Source organism: Lonchura striata, chromosome 17 (genome assembly GCF_050655825.1).
Source record: "Lonchura striata isolate lonStrDom1 chromosome 17, ASM5065582v1, whole genome shotgun sequence".
NCBI lineage: Eukaryota > Metazoa > Chordata > Aves > Passeriformes > Estrildidae > Lonchura > Lonchura striata.
Genome location: NC_140719.1, coordinates 14,726,331 through 14,751,754, shown reverse-complemented (window position 1 = coordinate 14,751,754; position 25,424 = coordinate 14,726,331). Strand labels below are relative to the sequence as shown.

Sequence of the window (25,424 nt, the reverse complement as noted above, 5' to 3'; positions counted from 1 at the left end):
CTAACCCTAACCCTAACCCTAACCCTAACCCTAACCCTAACCCTAACCCTAACCCTAACCCTAACCCTAACCCTAACCCTAACCCTAACCCTAACCCTAACCCTAACCTAACCCTAACCCTAACCCTAACCCTAACCCTAACCCTAACCCTAACCCTAACCCTAACCCTAACCCTAACCCTAACCCTAACCCTAACCCTAACCCTAACCCTAACCCTAACCCTAACCCTAACCCTAACCCTAACCCTAACCCTAACCCTAACCCTAACCCTAACCCTAACCCTAACCCTAACCCTAACCCTAACCCTAACCCTAACCCTAACCCTAACCCTAACCCTAACCCTAACCCTAACCCTAACCCTAACCCTAACCCTAACCCTAACCCTAACCCTAACCCTAACCCTAACCCTAACCCTAACCCTAACCCTAACCCTAACCCTAACCCTAACCCTAACCCTAACCCTAACCCTAACCCTAACCCTAACCCTAACCCTAACCCTAACCCTAACCCTAACCCTAACCCTAACCCTAACCCTAACCCTAACCCCTAACCCTAACCCTAACCCTAACCCTAACCCTAACCCTAACCCTAACCCTAACCCTAACCCTAACCCTAACCCTAAAGTGGGGGGGGGGGGGGGGGTCCTGGGGGATTGTGGAAGGCCTTTGGGGCATCCCAGGAGGAATTTTGGGGTGTCAGATATTTTTGGGGAGTCGTGAAGAGCAATCTGGGGTCTCAGGGAGTTTTTGCGGGTCCCAGGAGGAATTTCGGGGACCCTGATGGGAATTTTGGGGGTCCCAGGGGGGGTTTTAAGGTCCTGGAGAGGTTTTTGGGGGCTCTCAGGGAGTTTTTGGTGTCCCAGGAGGAATTTCAGGGGTCCTAAAGGGAAATTTGCAGGTCCTGGTGGGTGTTTTGGGGTCCCAAAGGGAATTTTGGGCATCCCAGGGAGGGATTTTGGAGTCCTGGGGAGAACTTTGGGGGTCTCAGAGAGTTTTTGGGGTCCCAGGAGGAATTATAGGGGTACTAAAGGGATATTTGGAGGTCCTGGGTGATGTTTTGGGGTCCTGAAGGTAATTTTGGGCATCCCAGGGGGGGTTTTGGAGTCCTGGGCAGAATTTTGGGGGTCTCAGGGGGTTTTTGGGAGGAATTTTGGGGGGCCCGAGTAGAATTTTGGGGGCCCTGGTGGGGGTTTTGGGTTCCTGAAGAGAATTCTGGGGGTCTGAGAAGGCTTTTGGGGGTCCCAGGAGGAATTTTGGGGACCCTGATGGGAATTTTGCGGGTCTCAGGGTGGTTTTTGGGGTCCCAAAGGGAATTTTGGGCGTCCCAGGGGGAGTTTTGGAGCATTGGGGAGAATTCTGGGGATCTCGGGTGGTTTTTGGGAGGAATTTTGGGGGTCCCGAATAGAATTTTGAAGGTCCTGGGGGGGTTTTGGGGTCCTGAAACAATTCTGGGGGTCTCAGGAGGCCTTTTGGGGGTCCCAGGAGGAATTTTGGGGACCCTGATGGGAATTTTGCGGGTCTCAGGGTGGTTTTTGGGGTCCCAAAGGGAATTTTGGGAGTCCCAGGGGGAGTTTTGGAGCACTGGGGAGAATTTTGGGGGTCTCAGGGGGTTTTTGGGAGGAATTTTGGGGGTCCTGAGTAAAATTTTGGGGGTCCTGGGTGGGGTTTTGGGTTCCTAAAAAGAATTCTGGGGGTCTCAGAAAGTTTTTGGGTGTCCCAGGAGGAATTTCAGGGGTCCTAAAGGGAAATTTGCAGGTCCTGGGGGGTGTTTTGGGGTCCCAATGGGAATTTTGGGCGTCCCAGGGGGGGTTTTGGAGTCCTGGGGAGAATTTTGGGGGTCTCAGGGAGTTTTTGGTAGGAATTTTGGGGGGCCCGAGTAGAATTTTGGGGGTCCTGGGGGGTTTTTGGGTTCCTGAAGAGAATTCTGGGGGTCTCAGAAGGCTTTTGGGCATCCCAGGAGGAATTTTGGGGACCCTGATGGGAATTTTGCGGGTCCCAGGGTGTTTTTGGGAGAAATTTTGCGGGTCCCAAATAGATTTTTGAAGGTCCTGGGGGGTTTTGGGGTCCTGAAGGGATATTCTGGAGGTCTCAGGGTGTTTTTGGGGGTTACAGGAGGAATTTTGGGGACCCTGATGGGAATTTTGGGGGTCTCAGGGGGGTTTTTGGAGTCCCAAAGGGAATTTTGGGCATCCTGGGGTGGGTTTTGCATTCCTGGGGAGAATTTTGGGGATCTCAGGTGGGGGGTTTTGGGAAGAATTTTGGGGGTCCCGAGTAAAATTTTGGGGTCCTGGGGGGGGTTTAGGGTCCTGAAGGGAATTTTGGGGGTCTCAGGAGGTTTTTGGGGATCACGATGAGATAAGTGGAAGATGATTTGTTCACTGTGATATGCTCGATTACCTTGGTTTGCATAAGAATGTACTGGTGTGTCTTTGAAATGCTTATTTGCTTACAAGGTGATAAGGAGGTTGAGATTAGAGTCCTGGGTGCATGTATCTGGTCTGCTTGCTGTATCTCAAAAGAAGAGACTTAGAAGCTATCACAACGACCAGACTCAGACTACATCTGGAGAGTCACGCCTGCAAGGAGAAGGGGGGGGATAAAAGGAAGGTTGGGACAGAACACAAAATGTTCTGCTATTTTCAATAAAATTGCTTTATTGGATTAAGACACTTCAAATTGCCGTGTCACAATTTATAACAACGAGAGGGTTTTGGGGTTCCGAATGGAATTTTGGGGGTCCCAGGGGGATTTTTGGGGCTCCTGAAGGGAATTTTTGGATTCCCGAGGCTGTTTTTGGGGGATCCCGTTGGGTTTCTTTGGTGGTCCCGGGGCTGTTTTTCGGGGATCCCGCTGGGTTTCTTTGGGGGTCCCGGGAGTGTTTTTGGGGTCCCCCTCTCACCAGTCCATGGCCGCTTCCACTCCCCGGTTCCCGGTCAGCGCCAGCGCCTTCGCCCTGCGGGACCGGGGGGCTCCCGGTTATTTTTGCAGGGGTCGCGGGAGGGGCCTGAGGCGTCCCGGGAGTCCCGGAGTCTCCGGGGCCTTTCCGTGTCTACCCCCGCCCCCCCACCCCCCCAATAATCCCATTCCCGGTCCCGGTGCCGTTACCGGGTCCACTCCGGCTGCTCCCGCCCGCCCTCCCCTGCTGTCCCCGGCACTCCTTCGGTGTCCCAGCGGTGCCGCCGCCCTCGCGCGCGCCGGGTCCCGAATCCCATCTCCAGCAGCGCCTCCAGGGCGAGCCCGGGCCCGGTCACACCGCTCGCCGCCATCACGGCGGCGCCGGGCTCGCGACACGTGGGGGACGGCGGCCGGCGCGACACAGAAAGGCAGAAACCGTTCCGGTACGGACAGCGGCCGGAGAGGGCCCGAAAAGAACGAATGCGTTCCAATACGGACGGCGGCCTCCGAGAGATAAAAAGCATCAACTGCGTTCTCGTACGGACGGCGGCCGTACAGGGACAAAAAGTCTAAACTGCGTTCTCGTACGGACGGCGGCCGGACAGGCACAAAAACCTAGAAATGCGTTCTCGTACGGACGGCGGCCGTACAGGCACAGAAAGCTTGAAATGCGTTCTCGTACGGACGGCGGCCGTACAGGCACAGAAAGCTTGAAATGCGTTCTCGTACGGACGGCGCTCGTACAGGGACAAAAAGTCTAAACTGCGTTCTCGTACGGACGGCGGCCGTACAGGCACAGAAAGCTTGAAATGCGTTCTCGTACGGACGGCGGCCGTACAGGGACAAAAAGTCTAAACTGCGTTCTCGTACGGACGGCGGCTGTACAGGCACAAAAAGTCTAAACTGCGTTCTCGTACGGACGGCGGCCGTACAGGCACAGAAAGGCAGAAATGCGTTCTCGTACGGACGGCGGCCGTACAGGCACAGAAAGCTTGAAATGCGTTCTCGTACGGACGGCGCTCGTACAGGGACAAAAAGTCTAAACTGCGTTCTCGTACGGACGGCGGCCGTACAGGCACAAAAACCTAGAAATGCGTTCTCGTACGGACGGCGGCCGTACAGGCACAGAAAGCTTGAAATGCGTTCTCGTACGGACGGCGGCCGTACATGGACAGAAAGCTTGAAATGCGTTCTCGTACGGACGGCGGCCGTACAGGGACAAAAAGTCTAAACTGCGTTCTTGTACGAACGGTGGCCGTGCAGGGACAAAAAGTCTCAAATGCGTTGTCGTACGGCCAGCGGCCGGCGTGGGACAGGAAGCCGCTCGCGCCGCCGCTATCCTCGGCGCCGCGGAGCCGCCTCCAGCCCTCCCCTCACTCACAGACACCGCCCCGCTCGCCGCTCGCTCCCGCCTCTCACCCCTCCCGCCCCGTCTCGGTGGTTTTTGGGCCGCTCTGGCTCCTCCCGCCCCGTCTCGGTGGTTTTGCCGGGCGCTGGCTGGGGGGCTGCAGTACCGCTCTCTGTCCACAAGGCGGCAGCACTGCCGCCCGCCACCGCCGGGAGCCGCCGCTCGCCTCGGGGCCGCGGGCGGGGCCGGCGGCAAAAAAGAACGGGCGCCGTCCCCTGCGGAATGTCCTCGGTAGCAAATGCCCCGAAACATCTCGCGCGGAAAAGAACGCAAACAAAAAAAACCCTGCCTCTAACCCAACAAGAACCAAAAGAAAAAACCTTTTCTTTTAAACTGCATTTCAATGTATTTTATTTTTGTATTTTTCATATTTATATTCACATTCGGATTTATAATTCGGATTTAAAGGCCGGCAGGGGAGGCAAGAGGGACGGGGCACAGAGGAGGGAGAGAGGGGTAATGGACGGAGCAGCGGGGCAGGGACAGGATAGGAAGGAGCCGGGTTTGGGGGGGACACGGAAACGGGGGAAAGAGAGGTAACTGAACACGGGCAGGAGGATGGAGCGGTAGAGAGAGGGACAGGAGGGGATCCCTCCCGGCGCCCCGCCCTGCCAGGGCTGCTGCGCTCGGCAGAGCTCGGCTCGGTTCGGCTGGACTCGGCAAAGCTCGGCTCCGCTCGCCTCCTCGGCCCCTTTCGGCCGCTTTCGGCCACGCTCGGCTATTCCCGCCCGCACCCGCCTCCATTCGCCCATTCCCACAGCTCGGCTCCCTCCGCCCGGCCCCGGCTCCCTCCGGCTCACACATTTCCTCAGGGCACCTCAGCACAGGGCACACAAACTGCAGTCCCTACAAGGCTTGCGGCTCTTTCAACACACACACACTTGCTCCTTTAGGACAAGAATAGTTACATCTAAAAGCAATTCCCTCATTTTGCATCTCCTTTTTATTTAACCTCCCCAAAATCCCATACATATCACAAAGAATGTGCAGTTCTGGTTCCCCCACCCTCCGTACCCTATTTGTACAAAGGACCTGGGCGCAGCACACACTCGAAATTCAACTGAATAAAGCCCGGCTTCAATAATCAGAACAACTGACGTTTGTTTACAAATTAGGTGCAGTTTTGTACGGTGCTGCGTGCCCTCAGAGCCAAGTCGAGGAAAAAGAGCTACAGCACTAGAACCTAAGTTTTAGCAGCCAAGTCATTTGTAATTTGTGCCATAAAGTAAACAAAGCATAACTACAGTATTATCTGCTGAAGTTCTCCACTGTGGGTTTCGGGTACAGCAGCACGTGCTTTACTCCCAGCAAAAGCTGCTCAGGTGGGGGGAGCCGGGAAGCCAAGTCTCTCCACTTTGTCTGAACACCATCTTCCAGGAAGGTACTGCTTCTTCTCTCCCAGGCTCCCTTCAGCAAAGTGGCAAATACAGAATCCGGTGCCACAGGAGGCTCTTGACTTACCTCCTTGTGGTTTTCAAACTGTTTAAAGCGAAACAAAAAGCAGAAGAGAAAAACAGTGATGAGTATGAAACAAAAATCTCTTCAGCTGCCTTTGTTTTGAGATGAGCTCTGAACTGAGGCTCTGGGAGCACAGGCGTGCAGTCCTGCTAGAACAGAGCTGCCCAGCAGTCTCCCCAGGGGCATCTGGAGTGTTCACACTGCTGAGCTTAGAAAAACTCACAAAACCCAGCCCAGGGGCCTGTGATCCTCCACCCACCTGGGGGAACTCCAGGCACTGTAAACAGAGGCCACAGCACACACCAGGCTCTGCTGTGCCCAGTGAGGAGTCTCTGTATGTGCCCTGAGCCCTGGTATCGCCTCCCAAACACCACAGAGACCTCTTGTGTCAACAGAGAAAAGCCCTGGAGCAAACGTGTGTCCCCAGCAGGATCAACAAGAGATGCAGAATTACCTCCTCAATAAAAACGCTGTTTCTGATGGAAATGTAACCTCTGTCGACTGCGAGGATTTCATAGGAATACTGGCTCAAGAATTCAGTGACTTCAGGGATTCCATACCACAGGTTCCTGGGACTGCTTGGGCATCCAGAGCCTATAGTATCGGTTAAACTGGTAGAGCTGAGGATAATTAGCAGCTTTCAGGGACTCAGGATCTTTGTCACAGAGATGGAACGTCAAGCAGGGAGCAAGGGGTTCTCTCGGAGGGTGCAGGAGGCCAGTGAAAACAGCACCAAGGGCCTCCACGACGTCTGCTCCTAGAAAAGCCAAATAAATTAAACTATTGACATGAGCACAGACACTGGGGCAACCTTCCTTACTTTGGGCCTTGCCAGCAGCCCACACAGCCTCATGCAGAAAAGAACTGAACGAGATCAAAAAGTGTTCCTAGTGACCTAGACAGGTGCTCCTGGCCGCTGAGGTACCTGAAAAACCCTCCAGACATCATCAGCTCTTGCTGAAGCAAATAATCCACCTTCACTGTGTTGTGCCAAAAACACGCCCGGCCCTTAACAGGGAGAGACCCTGCCAGGCACCGCCTCAGAGAAGAACCGAGCTGTACTGGGGGGACACACCCAGCCAACGTGTACAAGTTAAACAGAATTTTCTCTCAGAACTGGGACTTTCAGCACCCCCCAGGTGCTACTCGACTGCCACATACACACAGAGGGCTTCGTGAGGTGCTCTGGGGTTGGCCAGTCCTGCTCCAAGCCCTGCTGATGCCCCGGTGGTTTTAAGGATGTCCTCAAGGAGGTGGTAGAACCTCACAGTGTTTGCCCCTGGAGCTCAATTTCTGAAGTTTTCCTTGGGAAATGCATCCACTTCCTACTTAACAATGCAGACCCCTCTCCCTGCTCTCAGGAAGAGCTGCCCACAGGCACGGGAACCACCTTCCTCTCCTGATCGCCACGCTCTGCCCTTAAAACGCTGTTACTGAGGCCAGCTACTTCCAGACCAAGACTGTCCATGCAGGGACAGTGTCCCTTCTCTTCAGGGTCAGGGAAAAAGGGCAGAAGCACCTACAGAGCTTCAATGCCCCTCCTGAGCACAAAGCACCGTGAATCTGAACCTCCTGCTGCTTGCAGGGAAGATAATAAAATGCCTCAAGGTAAAAAATGATAAATGGTAAAAAATTATTACAAGAGGGTAGAAGTGATGCTGCTTTCACTCCACTGCTAGAAATGACACATAAAACATAAAAAAAACCCCTGTACCTGTTCCGTTTTCAGACTGAAACAACAGCATATTCCTGGCTGCTCATGCAGCAGGGACAACAGCACTGAAGGGAAATGTTTGGATAATCACATCTTCATTGAAAGAGAACACAATTCCTTCATCTAAGCCATCACTGCCCTCCATCAGAACAGCCAGCACATCCACGACATCTAATAAGCGAAGGAAAAAATGTAAGCAGAGGATCCAGACTTACTGGGAAAACAACAGAGGTAGAATGCAACATTCCAGGAACACAAGGTAGCTTTTTAGTCACAAAAAAAAAGAAAAAAAAAAAAACCACCCAAAAAAACCTAAAAAAAAACCCACCAAAAAACAAAAAACCCCAAAAAACCCCAAAGGCACATTTGCCAGGCAATACAAAGTTAGGGGCAGCACAAAAATCCCAGCTGTACTTCACTCTGCCTTTCAAAGCTGCTGTCCAGCACAGGTTGCCCACAGAAGCTGTGGCTGCCCCCGGATCCCTGGAAGTGTCCAAGGCCAGGCTGGACAGGGCTTGGAGCACCCTGGCATGGTGGAAGGTGTCCCTGCCCATGGCAGGGGTGGAATGGGACGAGCTTTAAATAAAGGTGCCTTCCCATCCAAACCCTTCTGGGATTCCACGATTCTGTGAGCAGCCCCAGGCAGAAGGGCTAAATTTCCATTGTGGTTCGGAAATGCTGCTGCAAGAGCACAAACAGATTTCAAATACTGTTCAAGTGGCACAACCACATCAAAAATTACATCTGGGGGTAAAGTGGCAACTCTGCAATTCCAACCTCTGATAGCAAGGACACATGGAGGGCTGAATCCGGGGGGAGTTTGGGGTCCGAGTCGGGGTCGTCTTCATGAGCCACCAGCCTGGGGACCCAAAAATCGGGGGGAACCCCGAATTGGGGGAGGACCCAAAATTGGGGGGGTCCTGGGGGGCTCTGGAAGGTCTTTGCAGCATCCCAGGAGGAATTTTGGGAGTCCCAAGAGGGGGTTTGGGGAGTCATGAAGGGAATTTAGGGGGTCTCAGAGAGTTTTTGGGGGGTCCCAGGAGGAATTTTGGGGACCCTGATGGGAATTTTGGGGATCCCAGGGGGTGTTTTGAGGTCCTGGAGAGGTTTTTGGGGGGGTCTCAGGGAGTTTTTGGGGTCCCAGGAGAAATTTCAGGGGTCCTAAAGAGAAATTTGGAGGTCCCAGAAGGTGTTTTGGGGTGACAAATAGAATTTTGGGGGTTCAGGGGGTGTTTTGGGGTCCCGAAGGGAATTTTGGGGGTCCCAGTGGGGTTTTGGGGGCCCTGAAGGGAATTTTGGGCGTCCCAGGGGGGGGTTTGGAGTCCTGGGGAGAATTTTGGGTATCTCAAGAGGTTTTTGGGAGGAATTTTGGGGTCCCAAAGAGAATTTTGTGGGTCCTGGGGAGGGTTTGGGTCCTGAAGTAGAATTTTGGGGGTCCCAGGGGGTTTTGGGGGGTCCCAGGAGGAATTTCAGGGACCCTGATAGGAATTTTGGGGGTCCCAGCGGGGGTTTTGGAGTCCCAAAGGGAATTTTGGCCAACCCAGGGGGAGTTTTGGAGTCCTGGGGAGAATTTTGAGGGTCTCAGGGGGGTTTTGGGTGGAATTTTGGGGGTCCCGAGTGGAATTTTGTGGGTCCTGGGGAGGGTTTGGGGTTCTGAAGGGAATTTTGGGGATTTCTGGGAGTTTTTGGGGGGTTCCAGTAGGAATTTTGGGGTCCTGAAGGGAAATTTGGGGGTCCCAGGGGGGGTTTTGGGGTCCCAAAGGGAATTTTGGAAGTCCCAGGGGGGATTTTGCGGTCCTGGAGAGGTTTTTGGGTGTCCCAGGGGGCCTTGTGATGTCCTGGAGAGAATTTTGGGGGTCTCAGGGGGTCTTGGGGAGGAATTTTGGGGGTCCCAAGTAGAATTTTGTGGGTCCTGGGGGGGGTTTGGGGTCCTCAAGTGGATTTTGGGGGTCTCAGGGGGTTTTGGGGGGTCCCAGGAGGAATTTAGGGGTCCTGAAGGGAATTTTGGGGTCTCAAGGAGTTTTGGGGGGTTTCAGGAGGAATTTCGAGGACCCTGATGGGAATTTTGGAGGTCCCAGGCGGGTTTTTGGGGTCCCAAATGGAAGTTTGGGCGTTCCGGGAGGGGTTTTGGGGTCCCAAAGGGAATTTTGATGGTCTCAGGGGGGTTTTGGGAGGAATTTTGTGGGTCCCAACCAGAATTTTGAGGGTCCTGGGGGTGGGTTTTGGGTCCTGAAGGGAATTTTGAGGTCTCACGAAGTTTTTGGGGGGTCCCAGAAAGAATTTCGGGGACCCTGATGGGAATTTTGGGGCTCCCGGTGGGGGGTTTGGGGTCCCGAAGAGAATTTTGGGGGTCTCAGTGGGGTTTTGGGTCTCCCAGGAGGAATTTCAGGGACCCTGATGGGAATTTGGGGTGTCCCAGGGGGGCTTGTGGTGTCCTGGGGAGAATTTTAGGGGTCTTGGGGGTTTTTTGGGAGGAATTTTGGGGGTCCCGAGTGGAATTTTGTGTGTCCTGGGGAGGGTTTGGGGTTCTGACGGGAATTTTGGGGACTTCTGGGAGTTTGTGGGGGGTCCCAGGAGGAATTTGGGGTTTGTGAGAACCCCAGCCTTTCTCTGGGGTCTCATATGGTGGTGAAATTCCTCCTCCAACCCGTGCTTCCAAAGAAAAACTCCGCAGGCTTTAGCTGTTCAGTCTCAAGGCAGTTTATCGCTAGTTATCTAACAGATTATGTTCTTGGACTGCGGCTGTTTGATCAGCGGCCTGGGCAGAGGCACACACACCCTGACATCCTCTCTATCTGCTGTCTTCTTCGTCTCTCCCCCCGCCCAGGGCTGCTGCTATCTTTTATAAGATATATTACGTATTACATGTTTACAATTATTCTCCAGTACCTACTACCTACGTTGCCAAGTGTTTTTCTACTCTAAATGAATCTGTGAGTGCCAACATCACCCAGAACATGGAGGTAAGGAAAAAGAAGGAGGAAGAACAGGATCAGCCCACTTTCCTCCATCTTAGAACTCCTGACCCCCATGTACAAAGTGAAAACCCCCCTGGACATGTGCTAAAACCCCCTTGTACAATACTAAAAAAATTTCCCCTCTACTTTGTAATTACTTTTACTATACTATCTAACCCTTTGTGACTGCTTGTTCCACCTCCAAAGTTGGTAACTCATTCCATGGCTCAAACTCACAATCACAGCTGTTTCCAGCTGCCTGCCAGGGTCCCAAATGCTTCTGACCAAGGCCTGGAACCACTAAAAATATCTGAGAGACATTATGAGTTCCCACAGGGGTCCTGAAAAGAAATCTGGGGGTCCCAGGGGGGGTTTTGGGGTCCTGAAGGGAATTTTGGGTGTCCCAGGGGGTTTTTGGAGTCCTGGGGAGAATTTTGAGGGTCTCAGGGGAGTTTTGGGAGGAATTTTGGGGTCCCGAGTAGAATTTTGTGGGTCCTGGGGGAAGTTTTGAGGTCCCGAAGGGAATTTTGGGAGTCATAGGGGGAGTTTTGAAGTCCTGGGGAAAATTTTGAGGGTCTTAGGGGGTTTTTGGGTGGAATTTTGAGGGTCCCGAGTAGAATTTTGGGGGTCCTGGGGGGGAGGTTTGGGGTCCTGAAGTGAATTTTGGGGTCTCAGGAAGTTTTGGGGGGTCCCAGAAAGAATTTTGGGGACCCCGATGGGAATTTGGGGCTCCCGGGGGGGGTTTTTGGAGTCCGGAAGGGAATTTTGGGGGACCAGGGGGGGTTTTGGGGTCCCAATGGGAATTTTGGGAGTTCCAAGGGGGTGGGTTGGGGTCCGGAAGGGAATTTTAGGGGTCTCAGGGGGTTTTTGGGGGTACCTGGAGGAATTTCGGGGACCCTGATGGGAATTTTGGGAGTCCCAGGGGGGGTTTTGGGTCCCAAAGGCAATTTTGGGAGTCCCAGGGGGAGTTTTGGAGCACTGGGGAGAATTTTGGGGGTCTCAGGGGGTTTTTGGGAGGAATTTTGGGGGTCCTGAGTAAAATTTTGGGGGTCCTGGGTGGGGTTTTGGGTTCCTAAAAAGAATTCTGGGGGTTTCAGGGGGCTTTTGGGCGTCCCAGGAGGAATTTCAGGGGTCCTAAAGGGAAATTTGCAGGTCCTGGGGGGTGTTTTGGGGTCCCAATGGGAATTTTGGGCGTCCCAGGGGGGGTTTTGGAGTCCTGGGGAGAATTTTGGGGGTCTCAAGGTGTTTTTGGTAGAAATTTTGGGGGTCCCGAGTAGATTTTTGGGGGTCCTGGGGGGTTTTTGGGTTCCTGAAGAGAATTCTGGGGGTCTCAGAAGGCTTTTGGGCGTCCCAGGAGGAATTTTGGGGACCCTGATGGGAATTTTGCGGGTCTCAGGGTGGTTTTTGGGTCCCAAAGGCAATTTTGGGAGTCCCAGGGGAAGTTTTGGAGTCCTGGGGAGAATTTTGGGGGTCTCAGGGGTTTTTTGGGAGGAATTTTGGGGGTCCCGAGTAGAATTTTGGGGGTCCTGGGTGGAGTTTTGGGTTCCTAAAAAGAATTCTGGGGGTTTCAGGGGGCTTTTGGGGGTCCCAGGAGGAATTTTGGGGACCCTGATGGGAATTTTGCGGGTCTCAGGGTGGTTTTTGGGGTCACAAAGGGAATTTTGGGAGTCCCAGGGGGAGTTTTGGAGCACTGGGGAGAATTTTGGGGGTCTCAGGGGGTTTTTGGGAGGAATTTTGGGGGTCCTGAGTAAAATTTTGGGGGTCCTGGGTGGGGTTTTGGGTTCCTAAAAAGAATTCTGGGGGTCTCAGGGGGCTTTTGGGTGTCCCAGGAGGAATTTCAGGGGTCCTAAAGGGAAATTTGCAGGTCCTGGGGGGTGTTTTGGGGTCCCAATGGGAATTTTGGGCGTCCCAGGGGGGGTTTTGGAGTCCTGGGGAGAATTTTGGGGGTCTCAGGGAGTTTTTGGTAGGAATTTTGGGGGGCCCGAGTAGAATTTTGGGGGTCCTGGGGGGTTTTTGGGTTCCTGAAGAGAATTCTGGGGGTCTCAGAAGGCTTTTGGGCGTCCCAGGAGGAATTTTGGGGACCCTGATGGGAATTTTGCGGGTCCCAGGGTGTTTTTGGGAGAAATTTTGCGGGTCCCAAATAGATTTTTGAAGGTCCTGGGGGGTTTTGGGGTCCTGAAGGGATATTCTGGAGGTCTCAGGGTGTTTTTGGGGGTTACAGGAGGAATTTTGGGGACCCTGATGGGAATTTTGGGGGTCTCAGGGGGGTTTTTGGAGTCCCAAAGGGAATTTTGGGCATCCTGGGGTGGGTTTTGCATTCCTGGGGAGAATTTTGGGGATCTCAGGTGGGGGGTTTTGGGAAGAATTTTGGGGGTCCCGAGTAAAATTTTGGGGTCCTGGGGGGGGTTTAGGGTCCTGAAGGGAATTTTGGGGGTCTCAGGAGGTTTTTGGGGATCACGATGAGATAAGTGGAAGATGATTTGTTCACTGTGATATGCTCGATTACCTTGGTTTGCATAAGAATGTACTGGTGTGTCTTTGAAATGCTTATTTGCTTACAAGGTGATAAGGAGGTTGAGATTAGAGTCCTGGGTGCATGTATCTGGTCTGCTTGCTGTATCTCAAAAGAAGAGACTTAGAAGCTATCACAACGACCAGACTCAGACTACATCTGGAGAGTCACGCCTGCAAGGAGAAGGGGGGGGATAAAAGGAAGGTTGGGACAGAACACAAAATGTTCTGCTATTTTCAATAAAATTGCTTTATTGGATTAAGACACTTCAAATTGCCGTGTCACAATTTATAACAACGAGAGGGTTTTGGGGTTCCGAATGGAATTTTGGGGGTCCCAGGGGGATTTTTGGGGCTCCTGAAGGGAATTTTTGGATTCCCGAGGCTGTTTTTGGGGGATCCCGTTGGGTTTCTTTGGTGGTCCCGGGGCTGTTTTTCGGGGATCCCGCTGGGTTTCTTTGGGGGTCCCGGGAGTGTTTTTGGGGTCCCCCTCTCACCAGTCCATGGCCGCTTCCACTCCCCGGTTCCCGGTCAGCGCCAGCGCCTTCGCCCTGCGGGACCGGGGGGCTCCCGGTTATTTTTGCAGGGGTCGCGGGAGGGGCCTGAGGCGTCCCGGGAGTCCCGGAGTCTCCGGGGCCTTTCCGTGTCTACCCCCGCCCCCCCACCCCCCCAATAATCCCATTCCCGGTCCCGGTGCCGTTACCGGGTCCACTCCGGCTGCTCCCGCCCGCCCTCCCCTGCTGTCCCCGGCACTCCTTCGGTGTCCCAGCGGTGCCGCCGCCCTCGCGCGCGCCGGGTCCCGAATCCCATCTCCAGCAGCGCCTCCAGGGCGAGCCCGGGCCCGGTCACACCGCTCGCCGCCATCACGGCGGCGCCGGGCTCGCGACACGTGGGGGACGGCGGCCGGCGCGACACAGAAAGGCAGAAACCGTTCCGGTACGGACAGCGGCCGGAGAGGGCCCGAAAAGAACGAATGCGTTCCAATACGGACGGCGGCCTCCGAGAGATAAAAAGCATCAACTGCGTTCTCGTACGGACGGCGGCCGTACAGGGACAAAAAGTCTAAACTGCGTTCTCGTACGGACGGCGGCCGTACAGGCACAAAAACCTAGAAATGCGTTCTCGTACGGACGGCGGCCGTACAGGCACAGAAAGCTTGAAATGCGTTCTCGTACGGACGGCGGCCGTACAGGCACAGAAAGCTTGAAATGCGTTCTCGTACGGACGGCGCTCGTACAGGGACAAAAAGTCTAAACTGCGTTCTCGTATGGACGGCGGCCGTACAGGCACAGAAAGCTTGAAATGCGTTCTCGTACGGACGGCGGCCGTACAGGGACAAAAAGTCTCAAATGCGTTGTCGTACGGACGGCGGCTGTACAGGCACAAAAAGTCTAAACTGCGTTCTCGTACGGACGGCGGCCGTACAGGCACAGAAAGGCAGAAATGCGTTCTCGTACGGACGGCGGCCGTACAGGCACAGAAAGCTTGAAATGCGTTCTCGTACGGACGGCGCTCGTACAGGGACAAAAAGTCTAAACTGCGTTCTCGTACGGACGGCGGCCGTACAGGCACAAAAACCTAGAAATGCGTTCTCGTACGGACGGCGGCCGTACAGGCACAGAAAGCTTGAAATGCGTTCTCGTACGGACGGCGGCCGTACATGGACAGAAAGCTTGAAATGCGTTCTCGTACGGACGGCGGCCGTACAGGGACAAAAAGTCTAAACTGCGTTCTTGTACGAACGGTGGCCGTGCAGGGACAAAAAGTCTCAAATGCGTTGTCGTACGGCCAGCGGCCGGCGTGGGACAGGAAGCCGCTCGCGCCGCCGCTATCCTCGGCGCCGCGGAGCCGCCTCCAGCCCTCCCCTCACTCACAGACACCGCCCCGCTCGCCGCTCGCTCCCGCCTCTCACCCCTCCCGCCCCGTCTCGGTGGTTTTTGGGCCGCTCTGGCTCCTCCCGCCCCGTCTCGGTGGTTTTGCCGGGCGCTGGCTGGGGGGCTGCAGTACCGCTCTCTGTCCACAAGGCGGCAGCACTGCCGCCCGCCACCGCCGGGAGCCGCCGCTCGCCTCGGGGCCGCGGGCGGGGCCGGCGGCAAAAAAGAACGGGCGCCGTCCCCTGCGGAATGTCCTCGGTAGCAAATGCCCCGAAACATCTCGCGCGGAAAAGAACGCAAACAAAAAAAACCCTGCCTCTAACCCAACAAGAACCAAAAGAAAAAACCTTTTCTTTTAAACTGCATTTCAATGTATTTTATTTTTGTATTTTTCATATTTATATTCACATTCGGATTTATAATTCGGATTTAAAGGCCGGCAGGGGAGGCAAGAGGGACGGGGCACAGAGGAGGGAGAGAGGGGTAATGGACGGAGCAGCGGGGCAGGGACAGGATAGGAAGGAGCCGGGTTTGGGGGGGACACGGAAACGGGGGAAAGAGAGGTAACTGAACACGGGCAGGAGGATGGAGCGGTAGAGAGAGGGACAGGAGGGGATCCCTCCCGGCGCCCCGCCCTGCCAGGGCTGCTGCGCTCGGCAGAGCTCGGCTCGGTTCGGCTGGACTCGGCAAAGCTCGGCTCCGCTCGCCTCCTCGGCCCCTTTCGGCCGCTTTCGGCCACGCTCGGCTATTCCCGCCCGCACCCGCCTCCATTCGCCCATTCCCACAGCTCGGCTCCCTCCGCCCGGCCCCGGCTCCCTCCGGCTCACACATTTCCTCAGGGCACCTCAGCACAGGGCACACAAACTGCAGTCCCTACAAGGCTTGCGGCTCTTTCAACACACACACACTTGCTCCTTTAGGACAAGAATAGTTACATCTAAAAGCAATTCCCTCATTTTGCATCTCCTTTTTATTTAACCTCCCCAAAATCCCATACATATCACAAAGAATGTGCAGTTCTGGTTCCCCCACCCTCCGTACCCTATTTGTACAAAGGACCTGGGCGCAGCACACACTCGAAATTCAACTGAATAAAGCCCGGCTTCAATAATCAGAACAACTGACGTTTGTTTACAAATTAGGTGCAGTTTTGTACGGTGCTGCGTGCCCTCAGAGCCAAGTCGAGGAAAAAGAGCTACAGCACTAGAACCTAAGTTTTAGCAGCCAAGTCATTTGTAATTTGTGCCATAAAGTAAACAAAGCATAACTACAGTATTATCTGCTGAAGTTCTCCACTGTGGGTTTCGGGTACAGCAGCACGTGCTTTACTCCCAGCAAAAGCTGCTCAGGTGGGGGGAGCCGGGAAGCCAAGTCTCTCCACTTTGTCTGAACACCATCTTCCAGGAAGGTACTGCTTCTTCTCTCCCAGGCTCCCTTCAGCAAAGTGGCAAATACAGAATCCGGTGCCACAGGAGGCTCTTGACTTACCTCCTTGTGGTTTTCAAACTGTTTAAAGCGAAACAAAAAGCAGAAGAGAAAAACAGTGATGAGTATGAAACAAAAATCTCTTCAGCTGCCTTTGTTTTGAGATGAGCTCTGAACTGAGGCTCTGGGAGCACAGGCGTGCAGTCCTGCTAGAACAGAGCTGCCCAGCAGTCTCCCCAGGGGCATCTGGAGTGTTCACACTGCTGAGCTTAGAAAAACTCACAAAACCCAGCCCAGGGGCCTGTGATCCTCCACCCACCTGGGGGAACTCCAGGCACTGTAAACAGAGGCCACAGCACACACCAGGCTCTGCTGTGCCCAGTGAGGAGTCTCTGTATGTGCCCTGAGCCCTGGTATCGCCTCCCAAACACCACAGAGACCTCTTGTGTCAACAGAGAAAAGCCCTGGAGCAAACGTGTGTCCCCAGCAGGATCAACAAGAGATGCAGAATTACCTCCTCAATAAAAACGCTGTTTCTGATGGAAATGTAACCTCTGTCGACTGCGAGGATTTCATAGGAATACTGGCTCAAGAATTCAGTGACTTCAGGGATTCCATACCACAGGTTCCTGGGACTGCTTGGGCATCCAGAGCCTATAGTATCGGTTAAACTGGTAGAGCTGAGGATAATTAGCAGCTTTCAGGGACTCAGGATCTTTGTCACAGAGATGGAACGTCAAGCAGGGAGCAAGGGGTTCTCTCGGAGGGTGCAGGAGGCCAGTGAAAACAGCACCAAGGGCCTCCACGACGTCTGCTCCTAGAAAAGCCAAATAAATTAAACTATTGACATGAGCACAGACACTGGGGCAACCTTCCTTACTTTGGGCCTTGCCAGCAGCCCACACAGCCTCATGCAGAAAAGAACTGAACGAGATCAAAAAGTGTTCCTAGTGACCTAGACAGGTGCTCCTGGCCGCTGAGGTACCTGAAAAACCCTCCAGACATCATCAGCTCTTGCTGAAGCAAATAATCCACCTTCACTGTGTTGTGCCAAAAACACGCCCGGCCCTTAACAGGGAGAGACCCTGCCAGGCACCGCCTCAGAGAAGAACCGAGCTGTACTGGGGGGACACACCCAGCCAACGTGTACAAGTTAAACAGAATTTTCTCTCAGAACTGGGACTTTCAGCACCCCCCAGGTGCTACTCGACTGCCACATACACACAGAGGGCTTCGTGAGGTGCTCTGGGGTTGGCCAGTCCTGCTCCAAGCCCTGCTGATGCCCCGGTGGTTTTAAGGATGTCCTCAAGGAGGTGGTAGAACCTCACAGTGTTTGCCCCTGGAGCTCAATTTCTGAAGTTTTCCTTGGGAAATGCATCCACTTCCTACTTAACAATGCAGACCCCTCTCCCTGCTCTCAGGAAGAGCTGCCCACAGGCACGGGAACCACCTTCCTCTCCTGATCGCCACGCTCTGCCCTTAAAACGCTGTTACTGAGGCCAGCTACTTCCAGACCAAGACTGTCCATGCAGGGACAGTGTCCCTTCTCTTCAGGGTCAGGGAAAAAGGGCAGAAGCACCTACAGAGCTTCAATGCCCCTCCTGAGCACAAAGCACCGTGAATCTGAACCTCCTGCTGCTTGCAGGGAAGATAATAAAATGCCTCAAGGTAAAAAATGATAAATGGTAAAAAATTATTACAAGAGGGTAGAAGTGATGCTGCTTTCACTCCACTGCTAGAAATGACACATAAAACATAAAAAAAACCCCTGTACCTGTTCCGTTTTCAGACTGAAACAACAGCATATTCCTGGCTGCTCATGCAGCAGGGACAACAGCACTGAAGGGAAATGTTTGGATAATCACATCTTCATTGAAAGAGAACACAATTCCTTCATCTAAGCCATCACTGCCCTCCATCAGAACAGCCAGCACATCCACGACATCTAATAAGCGAAGGAAAAAATGTAAGCAGAGGATCCAGACTTACTGGGAAAACAACAGAGGTAGAATGCAACATTCCAGGAACACAAGGTAGCTTTTTAGTCACAAAAAAAAAGAAAAAAAAAAAAAACCACCCAAAAAAACCTAAAAAAAAACCCACCAAAAAACAAAAAACCCCAAAAAACCCCAAAGGCACATTTGCCAGGCAATACAAAGTTAGGGGCAGCACAAAAATCCCAGCTGTACTTCACTCTGCCTTTCAAAGCTGCTGTCCAGCACAGGTTGCCCACAGAAGCTGTGGCTGCCCCCGGATCCCTGGAAGTGTCCAAGGCCAGGCTGGACAGGGCTTGGAGCACCCTGGCATGGTGGAAGGTGTCCCTGCCCATGGCAGGGGTGGAATGGGACGAGCTTTAAATAAAGGTGCCTTCCCATCCAAACCCTTCTGGGATTCCACGATTCTGTGAGCAGCCCCAGGCAGAAGGGCTAAATTTCCATTGTGGTTCGGAAATGCTGCTGCAAGAGCACAAACAGATTTCAAATACTGTTCAAGTGGCACAACCACATCAAAAATTACATCTGGGGGTAAAGTGGCAACTCTGCAATTCCAACCTCTGATAGCAAGGACACATGGAGGGCTGAATCCGGGGGGAGTTTGGGGTCCGAGTCGGGGTCGTCTTCATGAGCCACCAGCCTGGGGACCCAAAAATCGGGGGGAACCCCGAATTGGGGGAGGACCCAAAATTGGGGGGGTCCTGGGGGGCTCTGGAAGGTCTTTGCAGCATCCCAGGAGGAATTTTGGGAGTCCCAAGAGGGGGTTTGGGGAGTCATGAAGGGAATTTAGGGGGTCTCAGAGAGTTTTTGGGGGGTCCCAGGAGGAATTTTGGGGACCCTGATGGGAATTTTGGGGATCCCAGGGGGTGTTTTGAGGTCCTGGAGAGGTTTTTGGGGGGGTCTCAGGGAGTTTTTGGGGTCCCAGGAGAAATTTCAGGGGTCCTAAAGAGAAATTTGGAGGTCCCAGAAGGTGTTTTGGGGTGACAAATAGAATTTTGGGGGTTCAGGGGGTGTTTTGGGGTCCCGAAGGGAATTTTGGGGGTCCCAGTGGGGTTTTGGGGGCCCTGAAGGGAATTTTGGGCGTCCCAGGGGGGGGTTTGGAGTCCTGGGGAGAATTTTGGGTATCTCAAGAGGTTTTTGGGAGGAATTTTGGGGTCCCAAAGAGAATTTTGTGGGTCCTGGGGAGGGTTTGGGTCCTGAAGTAGAATTTTGGGGGTCCCAGGGGGTTTTGGGGGGTCCCAGGAGGAATTTCAGGGACCCTGATAGGAATTTTGGGGGTCCCAGCGGGGGTTTTGGAGTCCCAAAGGGAATTTTGGCCAACCCAGGGGGAGTTTTGGAGTCCTGGGGAGAATTTTGAGGGTCTCAGGGGGGTTTTGGGTGGAATTTTGGGGGTCCCGAGTGGAATTTTGTGGGTCCTGGGGAGGGTTTGGGGTTCTGAAGGGAATTTTGGGGATTTCTGGGAGTTTTTGGGGGGTTCCAGTAGGAATTTTGGGGTCCTGAAGGGAAATTTGGGGGTCCCAGGGGGGGTTTTGGGGTCCCAAAGGGAATTTTGGAAGTCCCAGGGGGGATTTTGCGGTCCTGGAGAGGTTTTTGGGTGTCCCAGGGGGCCTTGTGATGTCCTGGAGAGAATTTTGGGGGTCTCAGGGGGTCTTGGGGAGGAATTTTGGGGGTCCCAAGTAGAATTTTGTGGGTCCTGGGGGGGGTTTGGGGTCCTCAAGTGGATTTTGGGGGTCTCAGGGGGTTTTGGGGGGTCCCAGGAGGAATTTAGGGGTCCTGAAGGGAATTTTGGGGTCTCAAGGAGTTTTGGGGGGTTTCAGGAGGAATTTCGAGGACCCTGATGGGAATTTTGGAGGTCCCAGGCGGGTTTTTGGGGTCCCAAATGGAAGTTTGGGCGTTCCGGGAGGGGTTTTGGGGTCCCAAAGGGAATTTTGATGGTCTCAGGGGGGTTTTGGGAGGAATTTTGTGGGTCCCAACCAGAATTTTGAGGGTCCTGGGGGTGGGTTTTGGGTCCTGAAGGGAATTTTGAGGTCTCACGAAGTTTTTGGGGGGTCCCAGAAAGAATTTCGGGGACCCTGATGGGAATTTTGGGGCTCCCGGTGGGGGGTTTGGGGTCCCGAAGAGAATTTTGGGGGTCTCAGTGGGGTTTTGGGTCTCCCAGGAGGAATTTCAGGGACCCTGATGGGAATTTGGGGTGTCCCAGGGGGGCTTGTGGTGTCCTGGGGAGAATTTTAGGGGTCTTGGGGGTTTTTTGGGAGGAATTTTGGGGGTCCCGAGTGGAATTTTGTGTGTCCTGGGGAGGGTTTGGGGTTCTGACGGGAATTTTGGGGACTTCTGGGAGTTTGTGGGGGGTCCCAGGAGGAATTTGGGGTTTGTGAGAACCCCAGCCTTTCTCTGGGGTCTCATATGGTGGTGAAATTCCTCCTCCAACCCGTGCTTCCAAAGAAAAACTCCGCAGGCTTTAGCTGTTCAGTCTCAAGGCAGTTTATCGCTAGTTATCTAACAGATTATGTTCTTGGACTGCGGCTGTTTGATCAGCGGCCTGGGCAGAGGCACACACACCCTGACATCCTCTCTATCTGCTGTCTTCTTCGTCTCTCCCCCCGCCCAGGGCTGCTGCTATCTTTTATAAGATATATTACGTATTACATGTTTACAATTATTCTCCAGTACCTACTACCTACGTTGCCAAGTGTTTTTCTACTCTAAATGAATCTGTGAGTGCCAACATCACCCAGAACATGGAGGTAAGGAAAAAGAAGGAGGAAGAACAGGATCAGCCCACTTTCCTCCATCTTAGAACTCCTGACCCCCATGTACAAAGTGAAAACCCCCCTGGACATGTGCTAAAACCCCCTTGTACAATACTAAAAAAATTTCCCCTCTACTTTGTAATTACTTTTACTATACTATCTAACCCTTTGTGACTGCTTGTTCCACCTCCAAAGTTGGTAACTCATTCCATGGCTCAAACTCACAATCACAGCTGTTTCCAGCTGCCTGCCAGGGTCCCAAATGCTTCTGACCAAGGCCTGGAACCACTAAAAATATCTGAGAGACATTATGAGTTCCCACAGGGGTCCTGAAAAGAAATCTGGGGGTCCCAGGGGGGGTTTTGGGGTCCTGAAGGGAATTTTGGGTGTCCCAGGGGGTTTTTGGAGTCCTGGGGAGAATTTTGAGGGTCTCAGGGGAGTTTTGGGAGGAATTTTGGGGTCCCGAGTAGAATTTTGTGGGTCCTGGGGGAAGTTTTGAGGTCCCGAAGGGAATTTTGGGAGTCATAGGGGGAGTTTTGAAGTCCTGGGGAAAATTTTGAGGGTCTTAGGGGGTTTTTGGGTGGAATTTTGAGGGTCCCGAGTAGAATTTTGGGGGTCCTGGGGGGGAGGTTTGGGGTCCTGAAGTGAATTTTGGGGTCTCAGGAAGTTTTGGGGGGTCCCAGAAAGAATTTTGGGGACCCCGATGGGAATTTGGGGCTCCCGGGGGGGGTTTTTGGAGTCCGGAAGGGAATTTTGGGGGACCAGGGGGGGTTTTGGGGTCCCAATGGGAATTTTGGGAGTTCCAAGGGGGTGGGTTGGGGTCCGGAAGGGAATTTTAGGGGTCTCAGGGGGTTTTTGGGGGTACCTGGAGGAATTTCGGGGACCCTGATGGGAATTTTGGGAGTCCCAGGGGGGGTTTTGGGTCCCAAAGGCAATTTTGGGAGTCCCAGGGGGAGTTTTGGAGCACTGGGGAGAATTTTGGGGGTCTCAGGGGGTTTTTGGGAGGAATTTTGGGGGTCCTGAGTAAAATTTTGGGGGTCCTGGGTGGGGTTTTGGGTTCCTAAAAAGAATTCTGGGGGTTTCAGGGGGCTTTTGGGCGTCCCAGGAGGAATTTCAGGGGTCCTAAAGGGAAATTTGCAGGTCCTGGGGGGTGTTTTGGGGTCCCAATGGGAATTTTGGGCGTCCCAGGGGGGGTTTTGGAGTCCTGGGGAGAATTTTGGGGGTCTCAAGGTGTTTTTGGTAGAAATTTTGGGGGTCCCGAGTAGATTTTTGGGGGTCCTGGGGGGTTTTTGGGTTCCTGAAGAGAATTCTGGGGGTCTCAGAAGGCTTTTGGGCGTCCCAGGAGGAATTTTGGGGACCCTGATGGGAATTTTGCGGGTCTCAGGGTGGTTTTTGGGTCCCAAAGGCAATTTTGGGAGTCCCAGGGGAAGTTTTGGAGTCCTGGGGAGAATTTTGGGGGTCTCAGGGGTTTTTTGGGAGGAATTTTGGGGGTCCCGAGTAGAATTTTGGGGGTCCTGGGTGGAGTTTTGGGTTCCTAAAAAGAATTCTGGGGGTTTCAGGGGGCTTTTGGGGGTCCCAGGAGGAATTTTGGGGACCCTGATGGGAATTTTGCGGGTCTCAGGGTGGTTTTTGGGGTCACAAAGGGAATTTTGGGAGTCCCAGGGGGAGTTTTGGAGCACTGGGGAGAATTTTGGGGGTCTCAGGGGGTTTTTGGGAGGAATTTTGGGGGTCCTGAGTAAAATTTTGGGGGTCCTGGGTGGGGTTTTGGGTTCCTAAAAAGAATTCTGGGGGTTTCAGGGGGCTTTTGGGCGTCCCAGGAGGAATTTCAGGGGTCCTAAAGGGAAATTTGCAGGTCCTGGGGGGTGTTTTGGGGTCCCAATGGGAATTTTGGGCGTCCCAGGGGGGGTTTTGGAGTCCTGGGGAGAATTTTGGGGGTCTCAGGGTGTTTTTGGTAGAAATTTTGGGGGTCCCGAGTAGAATTTTGGGGGTCCTGGGGGGTTTTTGGGTTCCTGAAGAGAATTCTGGGGGTCTCAGAAGGCTTTTGGGCGTCCCAGGAGGAATTTTGGGGACCCTGATGGGAATTTTGCGGGTCCCAGGGTGTTTTTGGGAGAAATTTTGCGGGTCCCAAATAGATTTTTGAAGGTCCTGGGGGGTTTTGGGGTCCTGAAGGGATATTCTGGAGGTCTCAGGGTGTTTTTGGGGGTTACAGGAGGAATTTTGGGGACCCTGATGGGAATTTTGGGGGTCTCAGGGGGGTTTTTGGAGTCCCAAAGGGAATTTTGGGCATCCTGGGGTGGGTTTTGCATTCCTGGGGAGAATTTTGGGGATCTCAGGTGGGGGGTTTTGGGAAGAATTTTGGGGGTCCCGAGTAAAATTTTGGGGTCCTGGGGGGGGTTTAGGGTCCTGAAGGGAATTTTGGGGGTCTCAGGAGGTTTTTGGGGATCACGATGAGATAAGTGGAAGATCATTTGTTCACTGTGATATGCTCGATTACCTTGGTTTGCATAAGAATGTACTGGTGTGTCTTTGAAATGCTTATTTGCTTACAAGGTGATAAGGAGGTTGAGATTAGAGTCCTGGGTGCATGTATCTGGTCTGCTTGCTGTATCTCAAAAGAAGAGACTTAGAAGCTATCACAACGACCAGACTCAGACTACATCTGGAGAGTCACGCCTGCAAGGAGAAGGGGGGGGATAAAAGGAAGGTTGGGACAGAACACAAAATGTTCTGCTATTTTCAATAAAATTGCTTTATTGGATTAAGACACTTCAAATTGCCGTGTCACAATTTATAACAACGAGAGGGTTTTGGGGTTCCGAATGGAATTTTGGGGGTCCCAGGGGGATTTTTGGGGCTCCTGAAGGGAATTTTTGGATTCCCGAGGCTGTTTTTGGGGGATCCCGTTGGGTTTCTTTGGTGGTCCCGGGGCTGTTTTTCGGGGATCCCGCTGGGTTTCTTTGGGGGTCCCGGGGGTGTTTTTGGGGTCCCCCTCTCACCAGTCCATGGCCGCTTCCACTCCCCGGTTCCCGGTCAGCGCCAGCGCCTTCGCCCTGCGGGACCGGGGGGCTCCCGGTTATTTTTGCAGGGGTCGCGGGAGGGGCCTGAGGCGTCCCGGGAGTCCCGGAGTCTCCGGGGCCTTTCCGTGTCTACCCCCGCCCCCCCACCCCCCCAATAATCCCATTCCCGGTCCCGGTGCCGTTACCGGGTCCACTCCGGCTGCTCCCGCCCGCCCTCCCCCGCTGTCCCCGGCACTCCTTCGGTGTCCCAGCGGTGCCGCCGCCCTCGCGCGCGCCGGGTCCCGAATCCCATCTCCAGCAGCGCCTCCAGGGCGAGCCCGGGCCCGGTCACACCGCTCGCCGCCATCACGGCGGCGCCGGGCTCGCGACACGTGGGGGACGGCGGCCGGCGCGACACAGAAAGGCAGAAACCGTTCCGGTACGGACAGCGGCCGGAGAGGGCCCGAAAAGAACGAATGCGTTCCAATACGGACGGCGGCCTCCGAGAGATAAAAAGCATCAACTGCGTTCTCGTACGGACGGCGGCCGTACAGGGACAAAAAGTCTAAACTGCGTTCTCGTACGGACGGCGGCCGTACAGGCACAAAAACCTAGAAATGCGTTCTCGTACGGACGGCGGCCGTACAGGCACAGAAAGCTTGAAATGCGTTCTCGTACGGACGGCGGCCGTACAGGCACAGAAAGCTTGAAATGCGTTCTCGTACGGACGGCGCTCGTACAGGGACAAAAAGTCTAAACTGCGTTCTCGTACGGACGGCGGCCGTACAGGCACAGAAAGCTTGAAATGCGTTCTCGTACGGACGGCGGCCGTACAGGGACAAAAAGTCTAAACTGCGTTCTCGTACGGACGGCGGCTGTACAGGCACAAAAAGTCTAAACTGCGTTCTCGTACGGACGGCGGCCGTACAGGCACAGAAAGGCAGAAATGCGTTCTCGTACGGACGGCGGCCGTACAGGGACAGAAAGCTTGAAATGCGTTCTCGTACGGACGGCGCTCGTACAGGGACAAAAAGTCTAAACTGCGTTCTCGTACGGACGGCGGCCGTACAGGCACAAAAACCTAGAAATGCGTTCTCGTACGGACGGCGGCCGTACAGGCACAGAAAGCTTGAAATGCGTTCTCGTACGGACGGCGGCCGTACATGGACAGAAAGCTTGAAATGCGTTCTCGTACGGACGGCGGCCGTACAGGGACAAAAAGTCTAAACTGCGTTCTTGTACGAACGGTGGCCGTGCAGGGACAAAAAGTCTCAAATGCGTTGTCGTACGGCCAGCGGCCGGCGTGGGACAGGAAGCCGCTCGCGCCGCCGCTATCCTCGGCGCCGCGGAGCCGCCTCCAGCCCTCCCCTCACTCACAGACACCGCCCCGCTCGCCGCTCGCTCCCGCCTCTCACCCCTCCCGCCCCGTCTCGGTGGTTTTTG

General features: G+C 54.0%; 3 protein-coding genes across 16 annotated transcripts; all 3 read right to left on the bottom strand.

The window, feature by feature from the left end:
* Positions 1-642: 642 nt before the first annotated feature.
* On the bottom strand, positions 643-3,530 carry LOC146765900 (uncharacterized). 4 transcript variants are annotated; one of them, XR_014949251.1, is made up of 3 exons: positions 3,346-3,463; positions 2,899-2,952; positions 643-2,575 (listed from the first exon to the last, which is right to left on the bottom strand). XR_014949251.1 is itself a non-coding variant. In XM_085556455.1 (3 exons), the coding sequence occupies exons 1-3, from the start codon at positions 3,263-3,265 to the stop codon at positions 2,551-2,553; spliced, it is 240 nt and encodes a 79-aa protein (XP_085412581.1). In that variant the 5' UTR covers positions 3,266-3,337; the 3' UTR covers positions 643-2,550. The 4 variants fall into 4 exon arrangements, 2 of the variants coding, with proteins under 2 accessions (XP_085412581.1, XP_085412580.1); XM_085556455.1 differs by lacking the exon at positions 3,346-3,463 and adding an exon at positions 3,105-3,337; XR_014949250.1 differs by lacking the exon at positions 643-2,575 and having other exon boundaries at positions 2,628-2,952; positions 3,346-3,530.
* A 1,106-nt stretch (positions 3,531-4,636) lies between these two features.
* On the bottom strand, positions 4,637-14,104 carry LOC146765899 (uncharacterized). 8 transcript variants are annotated; one of them, XR_014949248.1, is made up of 6 exons: positions 13,887-14,094; positions 13,440-13,493; positions 8,252-13,116; positions 7,475-7,645; positions 6,215-6,517; positions 4,637-5,781 (listed from the first exon to the last, which is right to left on the bottom strand). XR_014949248.1 is itself a non-coding variant. In XM_085556450.1 (6 exons), the coding sequence occupies exons 1-3, from the start codon at positions 13,804-13,806 to the stop codon at positions 13,092-13,094; spliced, it is 240 nt and encodes a 79-aa protein (XP_085412576.1). In that variant the 5' UTR covers positions 13,807-13,878; the 3' UTR covers positions 4,637-5,781; positions 6,215-6,517; positions 7,475-7,645; positions 8,252-13,091. The 8 variants fall into 8 exon arrangements, 5 of the variants coding, with proteins under 5 accessions (XP_085412576.1, XP_085412577.1, XP_085412578.1 ...); XM_085556450.1 differs by lacking the exon at positions 13,887-14,094 and adding an exon at positions 13,646-13,878; XM_085556451.1 differs by lacking the exon at positions 13,887-14,094 and adding an exon at positions 13,646-13,878 and having other exon boundaries at positions 12,938-13,116.
* A 1,073-nt stretch (positions 14,105-15,177) lies between these two features.
* On the bottom strand, positions 15,178-24,655 carry LOC144248546 (uncharacterized). 4 transcript variants are annotated; one of them, XR_013341836.2, is made up of 6 exons: positions 24,429-24,638; positions 23,982-24,035; positions 18,794-23,658; positions 18,016-18,186; positions 16,756-17,058; positions 15,178-16,322 (listed from the first exon to the last, which is right to left on the bottom strand). XR_013341836.2 is itself a non-coding variant. In XM_085556448.1 (6 exons), exons 1-3 carry the CDS (start codon positions 24,346-24,348, stop codon positions 23,634-23,636), a joined length of 240 nt encoding a protein of 79 aa, XP_085412574.1. In that variant the 5' UTR covers positions 24,349-24,420; the 3' UTR covers positions 15,178-16,322; positions 16,756-17,058; positions 18,016-18,186; positions 18,794-23,633. The 4 variants fall into 4 exon arrangements, 2 of the variants coding, with proteins under 2 accessions (XP_085412574.1, XP_085412573.1); XM_085556448.1 differs by lacking the exon at positions 24,429-24,638 and adding an exon at positions 24,188-24,420; XR_014949246.1 differs by having other exon boundaries at positions 18,794-24,035; positions 24,429-24,625.
* Between the last annotated feature and the right edge of the window lie 769 nt (positions 24,656-25,424).